Genomic DNA, 15,445 nt, shown 5'->3' with positions numbered 1-15,445 from the left:
GTTTATAGTTAAAGCTAATGTAATATGTATTCTAGGCATTGAAAGATAGTTTTATTATTCCAATATGCAATTCCAATTATTTAATTAGTTAAATTAAAGTGTTTCACATATTTTTATATTTTTATACACATATGTTTTTAAGACTTTCTCATATCATATTAATGTATTTTTAAACTACATCATTCATAATTTTTATGATCACGACTAATGATGTAAAATACATTTAAGTCCGTTCAATTGTTTGAAATATTAAAAAATTCGCATATATATACAAATATATGTATATTAATTTAGTATATTTAGTATATTAATTCATATTTAAGAATTGCTTAATCAAACTGCTTTAAATCTTTTTATTTAACATTAATAAACAATACTTGTTTTATTGAAACATACGGACACTGATATGCTTTTAATACATAATGATCAGCAGTGGCAATAAATCAATATTTGAATCAAATTATTGAGACAAAAATTTTCATTCAAATTAAGTTGTAAAAATTTATATTATCGGTATTATGTAAGCTGACACTTAGCTATAAAATCCCGCACACTATGCTTAAAGTACATTGTTTATTGTAGTTGTACAAATGATATCATTGTTGCAAAATATATTCTATCCGATGCGAAATATTTCTCTTAAACATGAATATTTTCATAGTTCATACAGATATTTAATTCTAGCTATAGCACATTAGTTTATTTTGAAACTGTTTCACACATTGTGTTTACAGTAAAGACTAAGTAATATTCGAAATGTCGCTGATAATGAATACATTACATTATACATTTATTACAAACTACGTATATTGCATGTATTGCTCAAAGTAAATCACGAATTCGTGCGTCTATTAGGCTTGTTATCTGTTGCCTAATATTGTTCCAGAGATTCTCCAATGGTATTTAGTTAACCATGCATACATTTCGGCTAATTCCGTAATTCATGTATTTGCCCTCTCTGCCATTTTCCATTTAAATTACAAAGACATTAAGTACTAGATATTTTTAAAAAATCTAAATTTATTCATTTTGAAGATATAAGTAGAGCAAAAGTGATATATTTAAAACTTTATTATTGATATCTAGGGGAATTATAAATTTTTGAAGATCATTTTCCAAGCTCATTTTATAGTAATAAGCTAAAAGTATCGAAATGACTAATATCAAATGAAAATACCTGTACTCCGATACCTGGTAAACAATCTAACAGGTAGCTTTTTTCATAATCTATATGCATTGAGCAAATTAATTATTTTCGGATGATTCATATGGTATTATCATATACCTTTTAAAGCCATGATTAACTTTTTCTCGTTTTATCTTACTTTGCTACATTTATGGCAAAAGAGTTTCGCATCAAGTCTAACCAGTAACTTCTAAGGACCAGGTCTAACCATTAAGAACAGATAAAATCAGTTTCCTATGACCACCAACCAGTAACTAGTTTAATCTCTATAACCACAATCCACAAGGGACAGGCAGAATCACTTTTATATGTTTACAAATTGTCAAATTAGAAAGGTTAGGCAGCAAGCTCTACGTAACTGAAGCTTATTAAATTTGGACTGACCCTTCTTTAAATCTTGCATGCATTAAGTTAATAGATAAATAACTTTACTTTTTTGAGTTTGTGTGATTTCATAACATATTTAGTACGAATATAACTTAAATTATTTCTAGGCATTAGTAATTCGTAAGAATGTTTCTTTCTTAAGCATAATTATCAAGTAGGAGATATTGATTTTTAGTTTTATTCCGGTATAAATACTGCAAAATATTGGTCGTAAATATCTGGTAGGAATACTGCAGAATTCCAGTATCAAGCCAAAGATTAATTTTAGTGATTGTCGCTACAAGTTAAACTTATACTGAAACCAAGCAAACTTTAGCTAAACGCAAAATGGGTGGAAAACTTTTTTTTAATGTTTTTCAAATGATTTAGGTCGCATTTTATTTCCAGTGATATGGTTAAGATTTCAGGGATAGGAGGAAAGTTGGGGGCATTTTTATTGGATTTAGATCAGTGCGAAGTAGTTTAGATAGCCAATTAGGTACATGCAACTCGAGAAGAAGTGAAGTGATTATGTCCAACCACGTGATTTACACCAGATTTATTTAATTTCTGAGAGTGACATGAAGTGTGTATGTCAAACCTGATTGGCTTCAGAATCGACAGATGCCACGAAATACCACGTATGACGTCACTTGCGGGTATCCAATTTTACACTTTCATTGCTGCCTGGATCAATATTTCATTCAGCCTGGAGTCTTAATTATGTATTTACTTTTATTTTAATGAAAATTATGTAAGATTTCTGCCTTGAAGCAGCCTTGGCAATATTCTTAAAAAATAAATTTAATTTGGGTATTGGAATTGATCGAAAGAGCATGCTTTATATGGTTTTGAACAATAATGAATGTTTTGGGGCAGTGTGACGCCATTTGTTTTAAACTTTTATTGAAAAAAAACTTATTTTAGTACAAATTAAAACACATTTTATAGGAACGCAACTAAATCCTCTTTTCTTAAATTTTGTGCAAAACTGTTTGAAATAATTTGGATCATAAATTTATTTTCTGTCAAACAAATACTTATAAAACTGCAAAACCTGTGCGTTAAAAATTAATAGGTAATGAAACATACATTGAACATCAAGTGGTACTTCTTCACTCCTCCCTTCACCTTCACTGTTCGTTGCTACGCATTGATATCTTCCTCTATGTTCTTTTTTCACCCTTTGCAGAACGAGAGATTGGTTGCTTACAATGATACCACCAGTTAGATTGCTGAATAACAAATTATCTTCAAATCTCCAACTGACGTCGTGGACCCATGGATTGGCGCGGATGTTACAATCGAAGTAGACGTCACTTCCTTCTTTAATGGCAGTATGTTGAATGCTGGCTCCTAATGCTAATCTAAGTTCTGGTATATCTGAAAAATATTAATTATGAATATGAAGTTTTATATTGGAATAAGCATATGTTTATATTTGCATCATATTCATTACAATTCTAAAGTGTTTGTTCATTGATTATTGAGGGATTAGTATAATACACTGAAGCCTACAGAAATACGCTAAAGCTGTGGTCAATATTAATAGATTAAGGAACATGCCAAGCAAATTTAAATGTTTTTAAAGACTTAGACTAATTTCAAATGTCAATCAAAGATTTAGCTTACAAACTAAGAGTGAAAATGCAAGACTAAACTATATAAATAGTGTAAGCATAGTGTAAGTTAAAAGGATCAATAAAATAAAAAAAGCTAATTATAATGACAATAAAATTTGTCTAACCAACAATTTAAGTAACAGAAGTTTGATGAAAAAAAAAGCAAAAACAATACCGTTTGATTTTACGCTGCAATAATTTCAAAAATTGCCCCCTAAATCTTTATTGAAAAATTTTTGGTTTTACTGAAGAAGTATTTGATTTCAAGAGAATAACTACTTGATTGCCATTAAATATTTTACCAATTTAACAGATCACCCTATTTAAATAAACTAGACATTATATCAATATATTCAATAGAACACTCAAAGCTTAATGTACTATCGATATCAATGAAGGATTCGCATATCTGGAATAATTGCCTAAGATTGATTTAGAAATTCATTGTTTACGAGAATACTCGATAAAATCAGTGTTTTGGAATAATTTAATTTACTAATTTATTAACTATATTTTATTTGTGTGACATTAGAAAGTAACTAAATATAAAATGAAATATTTTGTTGTTTGTATGGCAAATTACAAATCTCAACAGCCTCGGTGAATTTTTGCCTGCATCTCGAGTGTCGCAAGATTTAAAAAAAAATTTTTTTAATTGAAAGAGTTTTTTTTACCGACTCCATTTTTCACAAACGATCTAAACTTGAACTAATTGGCTTGTAGCAACTGTCAGGACTTATAAGACTAAAATCAACGAGGCTAACAAAAGTAAGAAAAATAATGAAATGAGAAAACCTGCAATGACATTATCAAAATTCATCGCGTGTGAACTTCTTTTTTATTTTTAATTTATTTTAGAACAGAACAAGACTGGTGTTTGTTTTGACTATATTGTAAATTGGTTTTGGATCTACTTAATGTGGTTCAATAAATGAATATATTTTGTAATTGTTTCTCTATTTCCAATGGGATGCCTGCAATTGACGTAGTGCGGGTATCTCGATCCTGATTGGATATTCAAACTTAGCATTTGTTTACGTTAGCAACTGTTTCTTAAACTCGATTTCAAGTAAGCCAAGTCCATTAAGTAACAATTCTCTTAAGTGACACATACTATATTCTTTCACAAAGATTTCAATTCTTTCCCTTTATATTTCTAACTCAATACAAAGACAAGCACTAAGCCATTTAGAACATGAACTAATTATGCATTGAAGTTGCCAGGTGCACAAAATAAAAATAAATTGCAGTTACAATTAGATACATTAGCAAATAATAAATCTAAGTCAAATAAAAGACGTAGGCGAGAAGTAATTATATTTTAACAAATCCAATGCACGATGTGGCCTTGCATTTAATTAACTTTACTTAAATTAACATTTCAACTAATGTGCTCAGCTCAACTTCAGCACGCCATTTCACTTACAAACAACTAGCTGGCGCTGACGTCATACGTCACATGTGTGGGTATATGTGGTCTTCTTCTTAATGAAGTGCAAGTACCCGATCACGCCAAATCAAATTTTTAATTAATTCATTGATAATTCAGCTAGTTCTGATCCATACCGCACAGCTATTACCTTAACAGTCACAGTTAATGACTAAAACCGCAAGTAAAAATAAATTTATTGCTAAGTTGCATGAAACAGTAAGAATATCTTTCAACAACTTTTAAATCACAAAATATATAAGACAGATTGCAATATTTCTACGAAAAAAATGTGAGGAAAATAAGTATTTATTCCACGGTGAATTTTATTAAGATTATTTCCGTTTACCCAACGCCTTGCGTGCGGATTTAACCAAACGATAAGCCCCACCAGAAGTGAGAACGAAAAAAAAAATCAGGAAAATATCCGGAAAAAAATTTAATCATTCTCCCTTGACACGCCATCCAAGCATCTCATCCATATTTACACTACCTGCAGAGGGAATCAGCATCATTTTGGAAGAAACTCTTTGGGATCTGCTTTAGAAGAAACTCTTTGGGATCTCCTCCCTTTTCTCCTACTCTCTCCTTGCTCATAATGAGAGACAGCTTCAGATGAGGAATATGGCAGTGATTTATACTCACTATCCGTCACGTGAGAGGGTTTTATCCTTATTCATCTGTCTGTATTTTCTATTCACTCTCTTTTTCTTCTATAAGGAAACAACAGAAGGCATATCTTGATTTTATTTACTTTTTCATTTTTTTTCTTCCTTTCCTTCCAATTCTTGTTTTAGCCAAGGAAGATCTGACCTCTTTCTTGAAGGAAAAAAAAAGGAGAAAAAAGATGATTTATAGGTTCGACTGGAAAGATGATTATTGCCCTATCTTGGAATAGTTCGGCTGATTTTTGTTTAGTTTGTGACTTATTTCTTACAACTGAGAGTATTTTGTAATTTTTCTGTAAGTATTGTTCAAGATAGTAACATAAGGTTATAGATTTTTAGTTCGAAGAAATGGTGGAATGTATCTTTTTCTTCGTGTTCTTACAATATTGAAGAAGCATGAGTTTGACTTTTTTTTAAGAGCAAGAATTAAAAATTGAGATAGTTTGTAACATAAATAATATAAATACATCGGTCAGATATATCAAAAATATCGGTCGCTCAGGATTTTTATAAGCTTTTCTTTCTTTTCTTTTTTTACTTAACCTTCACATATACATTCATAACTTGAAGCTGGTTAAATCTAATAAAATGTAACTATTTTTTACTTTATTTTACTTTGTTTAATATTGACAAATACAACGACTTATCTACGATGACATCACTTGCAGGCATCCAGTTCTATATGTATACCCCAAGTTTAAATAAGAAGAAATAATAACGGTAAAAACAGCAAGCTTACCTTTACTACTTTAGTATTAAATAGAATTAGTCAGGAAATATTTTCAACCATATTAAGTGCATATTAAAAATATGAATAATCCTTTGTGTTAAATACATTTAGAAAAAAGTATAGTAGTAAAATTTTATAATCAAATTAGTCAATATAATTTTTTAGGAATCATTTAGTTTCAGATGTTGCAATGCATTTAAATGATGTAAAATATGCAAAAATATGTACAGACGCGAAATTATTTGCTCCTACAAATTAACAAGATAAGCAACTGTTAATTTGTGGTAATTCAAGATCGCACGCAAAATCATTAAAACAAAAGGAAAATAAGTAATTTTTTCTACCATAAGGAAACATTGTTTAAGAGTAATGTGGGCCATAAAAAAGTTTAATTACGGACCTTAAATCTTTCCTAGATTTATATTTCAATCTTAAACTGTAATTTCTATAATTAATCTTACAATAAGCTTTATTTTTGCAATGCTCTTCTTCCTTTTATAATTCATAATCTTCTGGGTTTTTTTCTTTGTAAACAAATTACAAGTAGTTATAATCACCACATTTATTTACTTTTTTCTACACTTTAATCATAATATGAAACTTCATATATCAGGCTTATTAAATTTTTTTCTAAAATAATCTTTAAAGTATATAGTGAGTTTAGGTCATTGTAAGCAATTTAAAATAGTGCTCAATTAATGGAATTTAGTTTTGTTGTTCTTTTTTTTTTCTTTCATTTTTTTACTTTCGGTAACTTCTTAATTGGAGTTAGACACGCAAGTAAAGATTTAAAATATCATTTCAAATGAACAATAACAAACTGAAGTGCACCGAGTTTTAAACTTCGAACAAGACATTAAAAATTGTTGATTGCTAACTAAACAGTCTGATGTAGTTTATCATTAAATTTATCATAACCGGTCAAAAGATCAATTGTAGTATGTTTTATTGTATTGTATTGTAAAGTGTTGGTATGTTTAAGGCTATTGCTTTAGAGCAAAAGTTGTCGTACTTCTTGGATTTTAGACCATATTACTGAATACTGGTCAAGCAGGGGGGGCAATTATTTTTTTTCAATATAAATTTGTAATTGATAATTATACTTTAATTTAAAAATTGAAATATTTTTTTTATCTCGCTTGTCCAGGGGTGGGCACAAGCAAAATGATTGGTGGGCACCGTGGTGTCAAAGGACACAATGTTGTGAACCCTTGTTCTAGAACAACAATTCTCTAAAAGTGTTGGGCGGAACCCTAGGTTTCAGTAAAAAGATAGCAGGGCCTTTGAAATTTAGGATTTTTTCAACTAGTAAAATAAGTATTGATATCCAATCAGTAGTTCTTAACTTATTTAATATTTCTGTTGTTTATATGGACTCTTTTATGCAAAATGCCTTTTAAATAGCCGCCAATTTAAAACAAAAATTCTATAACAATTCACCAAAAGAAGCTCGATCATTTAGTTTCATAACAGAAAAAGATTGGGAACCACTGATCTGGAATATTGTTTGTTATGCGTGTAATTGTCGCGTGTAAGAATTATAATGTAAATATTCTCACATAGAAGCAAAATGGGGATGCCCGAAAGTTATTCTACCTAAACGTTCATTTACAATTCTGACAATAAGCTGTAGATAATGCAATAAGAAAAATTTTTATTGAAAGAAACATAAGGAAAACATAATTTTATGCTTTAAATTAACATTTTCAGTTTTTATTAGCTTTATTGCAAACAGAGCTTCTACACTGTATACAGGGTGATTCCAAAAAGATGGGCAAAATTTTAGGAAGTGATAGTACACTCCCAAGCAAACAATTTTTATCAAGGAATGCATGATCGATAACAAAACGCAAAACCGCTAGAGGGCGTCGAAGTTTATATTCTTATATGCGGCAAAAACACACAAAGAACGATGAAGTTAAGCTATAAAAGCAAATTTAATGGCATGTGATTACAATTAGTGTTCAAAACAGTGGCCGGCAGCGGCTATGCACGCAGTACAACGGCGAAGAAGAGATAGGCGAACATTTTGAAACACACCAGGTATATCACGAACTTTCACTGCAGCGGCCGAAAGCTTGGCGNACACACAAAGAACGATGAAGTTAAGTTATAAAAGCAAATTTAATGGCATGTGATTACAATTAGTGTTCAAAACAGTGGCCGGCAGCGGCTATGCACGCAGTACAACGGCGAAGAAGATATAGGCGAACATTTTGAAACACACCAGGCATATCACGAACTTTCCCTGCAGCGGCCGAAATCTTGGCGACAAGTAACGCAGCGCAGTAACTCGCCACAGGAATGAAGCTTTCACGTTTGCATCAAACAACTTTCCAAATGCGCCAGCATCTTTGCGTTTTATTTTCGACCACGCATTCTTTGATAAAAATTGTTTGCTTGGGTGTGTACTATCACTTCCTAAAATTTTGGCCATCTATTTAGAATCACCCTGTATATGTGCATACTATTTATCGTAGAGAAAATGAGCAGATAATAAACAAGAACTACAATACTAGGACGTTAGATAACTTTAGATAGTTAACGTATGGCCAAAAGAAAAAGTCCCTTACATAATTTGCCAAAAATATGCAGTTACAAAACAAAATCACTTAACTTATATTTATTAAATGAAATCTCGAAACTCAACATGTCTGCTAATTTATTTTGTTTTCATCCATCACAACTCTAATTACACATTTAAAAATGGGAAAACAGAAAATCTTATAACTACTTAGTTTCAGGAAATATCTTTTGGAATCATGGGCTCCAAAATCAAAGAATCTATGTTACGAATGTTCAATTCGAAATGAGAACAGATTTTACGCATGGGATTAATTGGTAGAGGAAGATCTTTCTGTGATGCTCTTAATTAGAATCAAATAACCTTCCTAATGTAGAGCAACACTTAATGGGGTTTTGTAACGTGTAATTGTTGCAAACATTATCGCATTCAGCTTAGATAAGCAATATAACTGAGTCAACCCATTATTTTCAAAGGAAACGATAGCGATTTTAAGAGAAGTCTCTTCATCGATTTTCCATTGGGGTATTATGTATCGTCTAAGGGAGTATTGCTTGCTATATGCGAACAGTTTGCTAATTTAGAGAAAGAATCAATAATTACTCGACGATGCTTAGCGATAAAGGGAATTTAATCATCATTTTTCATCCAAGTAGTTTTATTTTTTGCATTTATAATTTGAGTTACATATTATTCCTCGGCACTCTTTGTGGAGGTAGTTATAATTACGAATTTCGGTAATAAGAGATGTTCATATGTAGTGTTCGAAAGTATCTTTAGTATATAAACAAGTAATTATTCTTTCGTATGAGGGAAATGTTTGCAATGCTCTGAAATCTTGAATGTTTATTGTGGTATCCTTTGGAAGTTGTTAAATTAGATATCCTTAAATAATTTTGATTTAAAGATCTATCTTCGCCAAACCCGCTGTTATTGTAAATTTCAAGTTTGGATATTTCGACACATGTATAGTGTTAGAAAAACAAACTTCAATTCAATAATATTTCAGTTTTCAAAAATATATTATCGGTTAAATACCTTTTCTTAAAAGTAATGAAATAAATTAGTACAAAAATATCTGACAACTTGCATTGTTCTAATAGGTTAATCTCTAATTTTTTTTCTCTACTTAACTAAATTAATCTGGATAGGACACACACATAACAAATGAAGTATCTGAGAACGAATTAAAATTTAGAGCATAAATAACTGATTTATGCCATTTTTCCGTTCTGGAAATCATTAAATTTTCTTTATTATGTGATTATGCATTCATGGTTCACCCACAGCAGAAAAAAAATGTAAAACAGATTTTAAACTATTTTATGAAATAACTACATTGCCATCAAAACTGCATTGAAGGCCACAATTGTGCCAATCATGTGTTAATTTTTTAATATGCCTCCTTTGTCCTATGGGCATCCTTTGTAATCATTCAAGAAAAAATTAGTAACGACGAAATGTGGTAATTTAAAATTTATTCTGAATATTGTTACGAAAATTCATTCTGAATTCAAATGCAAATTTGGTCATTATTCATCTTAATGCATTTTTTTGAATAATGATTGATGACTAAATTCATTAATTTTGACTGATTTTTCTAAAATAATTTTTTGACTATCCGAATTTAATAGCAAACTTCACTTAATTTTGTACTTGCCCTCCAAAATTTCAATCATAATATCTAATCAATATTTATTTTAAAAAATCCTATTTTGTATACTTAATGTTTTGTGTATTTTAAAAGCTATTTTTTCCATATTTTATGGATAAATATTAACTCTGTGCCTACCAGACCTGAGGCGTTAGTAAATAAATTAATTAATTGATCGATAAATAAATTAATTTGTAATAATAATGAGTAATAATTCAATTTTTTTTGCAAAGAAAAACGAAAAGTTAAGTGAGCGAAATATCCAGAAACGGCTTATACCATAAAGAAATTAAAATGTAGTGTATGAATTTTTGATCATAAACAATGTTTCCATGGCTCGTTTGTTTGTTGAATTACTTTGTTGAGTTTGTAAGTAAATTGCCTTTCATTAATTATGAGAAGTAATTAAAACATAGTTATATTACGAAGTATTAACTTTCTTTGGGGAAGAAAAACTTCGTAAAATTTATGTTTATGTATCTTTTTTAAGAATCTTTTCAGTTTATGAAACTTGTTTCACATCAGACTGAAATTAATACTAATTGTAGCAATTGTTGTGATTAGTTCCAATTAAAACAAGACTTTTGGTTTTCATTGTAGAGTAATAAAAAAAAAAGAATGTCAGAGAGAACTTCGTGTGTAAGCTTGACGGGAAGGTTGATGGGATTATGAGGATTCAGATAGACACTTGAGACGTGGTACTTTAATGTATTAGCATGTAAATCTTGACTAGAAACGTCTAAATTACAAAAATATCTTAGTTTTATGTTTCCTATACTTTACTGTCAAAAGTTGCTTTTTAAGAACGATGAAATGGGCTGTTTTGATGAAATTTAATAATTTGATTAATTTCGTAAGTTACATGCCAAGTTAATAAATTACGATAAAGTAGATGAACCTGGGCCAATTTGAATGTAATTTTCAATAACAATTATTGGAAAATATAAAATTAAAATAGTTTAGATTGATAGAAGCTCCGGCAAGCTTCAAGTGGCACAAACGGACACTTTATAAAAGGAAGTGCCCCCAGCTGTTTACTATGCAATGATCAATCCTTACTTTATGACGTGCCCTACCTCTCCTTTAAGTTAACGCATGAAATTCCGGGGCACTCTGTATAGCTAATGCTGTGGTTGTTGTTTAGAAATGAGTGGTAGTATGATCAAATGTGTGACTTTGATATCTACATAAAATATACTGAATAGTCTCTACTGGAATCCGTTAACAAGGTTTTTCGAAGATCTTTTGCCAAGGAAAATTAAAAACCCCTAGTTTAGTGGTTTTAGACTTGAAGCAACGCTATAATGTTAAACTCTATACGCACTGTTGCTGTTAAGAATTATCTGCGCTTCGAAAACGTCAAATAACTAGAATGTTTTATAAGTTATTTTTTTAAAAAAATCTCCAATTTGGTTAAATTTTCTCTCCTGGAAGAAATTTATCAAAATCAATGTCTTTTTCGCCTTTTTGAAAATTTTTATGAGCCCAGATGATGCAGCATTGAAGTAAATTTCTAAATATTAAAAAATTAGAGCACAAGCGCTGTTCATTTTTTTCTGTAGCTTTTCTTGACGTTTTGCGTTATTTTCGGAATAAAAATGGATTTCGCTGGCAAAAGATAGGTTAAATGTGACCTAACGGTTAGCGAACCTGATAGGTTAAATTTGATATGCAAACTCACATCAGTTATGAAAACAGCATATTATTCGCAAAAAATACAACTTAATGCGACTAAACACCCAGCGAAAAACAGTCTTAAATTTTAAATAACTTTCGTCCTTGCGCGATCTCTAAGTCTTTCCCTTCTCTCACTATTGGAGTCTTCTGGGTATAATGTAAAATTCACGACCTCGAAAATCTGCTGACCTTTGCGTCGAGTGCCCACTATTTATACGGAATCAAAGGCGTCTAATTCAAAGGTTTGAATTAGACGCCTTTGATTGGTTGTTGAATCGATTCATTATCAACAGCCATATTTGCTATAGATTCCCTTACCACCATCATTAATGAGGCACATAGCTACATAATTTCCACAGAATAACATGGCTATAGTTCAAGGATATGACTTTAATTCATAGGCACTGCAGTGTATAGAAAGTATTGCTTACGTTTTCATTATCGTTTGTCTAAGGTATAAAAGCTAACAGTAGCTAAACTATAATGATATTTGAATCATGATATTGTGCAATTAGACGTGATGAGGATTAATTATCATCTGCAAGGTTCAAGTTATCTTCTTAACCCCTTCCTTCTCGCTCCCGTGAAAATGGTGGGGTGAGGTTTATTCCTCTATTTCTTGCTCCCGTGAAATTTCCGGGTTGGAGTTTTCAGTAGTAACGCGCCAATAAGAATAAAACTAGTTCATTTCTTTTCCCCGGAAACCATTTCATTTCTCATTTTACACACCAGATGGCAGTACCAGGATATTTTTAAGGTCATTGTAGATGCAAACTAAGGTAAACAACGTTTTGGAGCACAAAAATATTTATAAATGCAGACAGCTGTTTCGGATGCTCAAAGGGCAACCTTCATCAGTGCAACAGAAAAAAATGCTTGATGCTTGATATGGGTTGTATCTCGGTGTTTGGCTCGAAGCGCCACTAACCGATTCCTCTAAACTAGTTTACCTTATGCTCTCAGGTCATAGGAATATATTAGTCTTATATTATACAAAATATAGGGGGGAATTCCCCCATCGTTAAAACAATAATAAGAATTACAGGAAAAGATAAGAACTAACAATTGGATATGATAACATAAATTGATAATACATAATAACATTAAGTTTAAAAATAAGATATATATACAAAGTATTTACATAACTATTTACAAGTTTATGTTATTCAATATATGTCTTAAATAATGATATGTCTCTGCTAAAACAGTGACCCGGTCGTCCTGGTAGATCACCACTCGTTCCTGGTTGCTCACTGCACTATATTTAGTGGAGCTATGGCTTGCCCGGATCGGACCCTTTTCAGAGTTACTCCTTCACCGGGTTTGCCATAGTCCAGTGGATATACTGTGTGTGTTTGTGTCCTATTTTTTATATAATTTTGAAATTATGCAGTCTGATAATAGGAATGCCGTTAGTGGACTATGATTACTGTTTTCCTTAATGAGTTCTAAATTAAGTATTTGCTTGAAGTTGGAGGTATTGCAATCTTTAGCATCGCTGAAGAATTTCGTGCTAAGTTTTGCCAGAAAAAAAATATGAATGGAAAACAGGAAAAAATGAGAGAAAACAGAGTAAATATAAAGAAAGGTAACGTCACGAGGGGGTTAGAGCAACAGCCAATAGGAGGGAAGGGAGAATGGATGACGACGAATGGGAAGCAAGGAGCAAAAAAGGGGGGTTTAGTTAGGTTTAATCATAGATTTCCAAACAGGAGAAAGACAAGGAATGCTGGATAGGTCATTGACCAACAGTTTGGAATTTTTGAAAATATTATAGGACTCATAAAAATCTAAATCAATAATTGAAGAACAACCCTCCTATTGGCCGTTGCTCTAACCCCCTTGTGACGTCACCTTTCTTTATATTTACCCTGTTTTCTCTGATTTCTTTCTGTTGCACTGATGAAGGTTGCCCTTTGAGCATCCGAAACAGCTGTCTGCATTTATAAATATTTTTGTGCTCCTAAACGTTGTTTACCTTAGTTTGTATTTTAGCACAAAGGTCACCCATTTGTGTATTTATCATTGTAGATAGTTAGTTTATTTTAAACTAGATGTCAGCACCAATCAAATGCGTGTATTTGAGAAAATAGGCACTTTTATGACAGTTTTCTTGAAAATTAACCAATCGTTAATGGGTTAATGAAGCTATGGATTCTAGATATTAATATTGTTCAACTTGCAAGCATATTTTTGCCGCAAAAGGTTTTTAATATAATAAGAGCTATATACTTACAATGTACAGTGATGGTTCTAGTATCTTCAATGAGGCTATTGGGGAGGGAAGGGTTCTCAGCCGTGCACGTGAACTTTTTCCCGTGATCCTCTGCTGTCGGGACGAAGGACAGAGTACTCAAGGTGAGGTTCCCATTGTCTGAGATGACTTCATTGCCTGTCTGAATCTTCTGAGAGCCCTTCCACCACGTCATCACTGCTCTCGGTCTCGAACCTGTAGACTCACACTCCAGAGTTACTTTCTTTCCTGCTGACAGGTGAGGCTGAAGTGTGATGATCCGGACATCCAGAGGTCTTACTGCAATGAAAAAACTTAATTAAATAGATACGCTTGAATTCTTCGAATACTGATAAGGAATATAAACTTGGAGAAAGAAACTAGTTGTCTTACGAATCAGTTGCCATAAAGCTCTTTTGTATAAGCTGTAACAGCTTTAAATTTACCGGTCGACTTTCGCTGAAGCTTGCTGCTATGTTTTAAGAAATTTTCAAATTCTCATTACTTATATTTGACTCGAACAATTAAATTTTAATTTGTGTCAAAAATCTTTCTATCATTAGTGAATGCTCTATTGCTTGATATTCACATATATTATATTTTGTTCAAAGTTGAATTTCATGTTCAATATAGAACGTTAGGCATAGTAATTGAAAAAAATAAGAGTGAACCTCCTAAAGTAATTCTTGCTGTTTTGTTGTAGCACTATATGTTTGTGTGTTCTATGGTCTGTGAAGCAGTTTGTTGTTGAAGGGTGTATATAAAAAGGAACAATTCTTAAATGAAAATGAAGGTTAGCGCTGTAATCAAAAAGTCATTTGAAAAAATGAAAGCACACTATTTCCAATATTTTTTCATTCTTTTATATGATTCCGTACTATTTTCCTTTTAGTACCGTGTTAAAAAGGAACGTTTATGCCACTACGCTTTGAAATTAATATCTTCTGAGCCTCATTCAAAACTACTGAAATATTTGAATTTGATAAAGAAAATTCCGCAAAAAGGGCAAATAAATTATGACTAACAAGTTAGTTTTGTCTTGTATATTAAGCATCTGTGTTACAAGCTGCAATATATCAATTTTATCATACGTATGTTAAATTTATAAGCCAAAGGCTAAAATATTCTGTCACTTACTTGGTAATTTCAAGAATTTTGGACTTACTTTCTTAAACTTCAAAAATGTACACTTGTTTGAGATAATGCAAATAGAAAACTGTAAAATCCAATAAATATTAGATGCAATATCCTCATAACCGAAATTACTGTTGCTAAGCAATACTCGACATGACAGCAACAAGTTCAGCTTCATTTATTTACAGTAAAGGCGATCACAACAGATATCTCATCATCATG

The 15,445-nt window shown here is 31.3% G+C and overlaps 1 protein-coding gene across 7 annotated transcripts in view; it reads right to left on the bottom strand.

Annotated features, from left to right (window-relative positions):
* LOC107446399 (cell surface glycoprotein MUC18) overlaps positions 1-15,445 on the bottom strand; it is a 328,310-nt gene that overhangs the window by 101,550 nt on the left and 211,315 nt on the right. For all 7 annotated transcript variants that reach the window (XM_043041643.2, XM_043041640.2, XM_071184932.1 and 4 more), the window contains exons 5-6: positions 14,093-14,389; positions 2,645-2,935 (exon numbers count right to left, since the gene is read on the bottom strand). In XM_043041643.2, the coding sequence (XP_042897577.1) occupies positions 2,645-2,935; positions 14,093-14,389 (588 nt within the window). The remainder of the gene's footprint in view (positions 1-2,644; positions 2,936-14,092; positions 14,390-15,445) is intronic.

Source organism: Parasteatoda tepidariorum, chromosome 9, assembly GCF_043381705.1.
Source record: "Parasteatoda tepidariorum isolate YZ-2023 chromosome 9, CAS_Ptep_4.0, whole genome shotgun sequence".
NCBI classification, from domain to species: Eukaryota; Metazoa; Arthropoda; class Arachnida; order Araneae; family Theridiidae; genus Parasteatoda; species Parasteatoda tepidariorum.
Note: the sequence above shows the minus strand (reverse complement) of the source record. Positions and strands in the feature narration are given on the sequence as shown.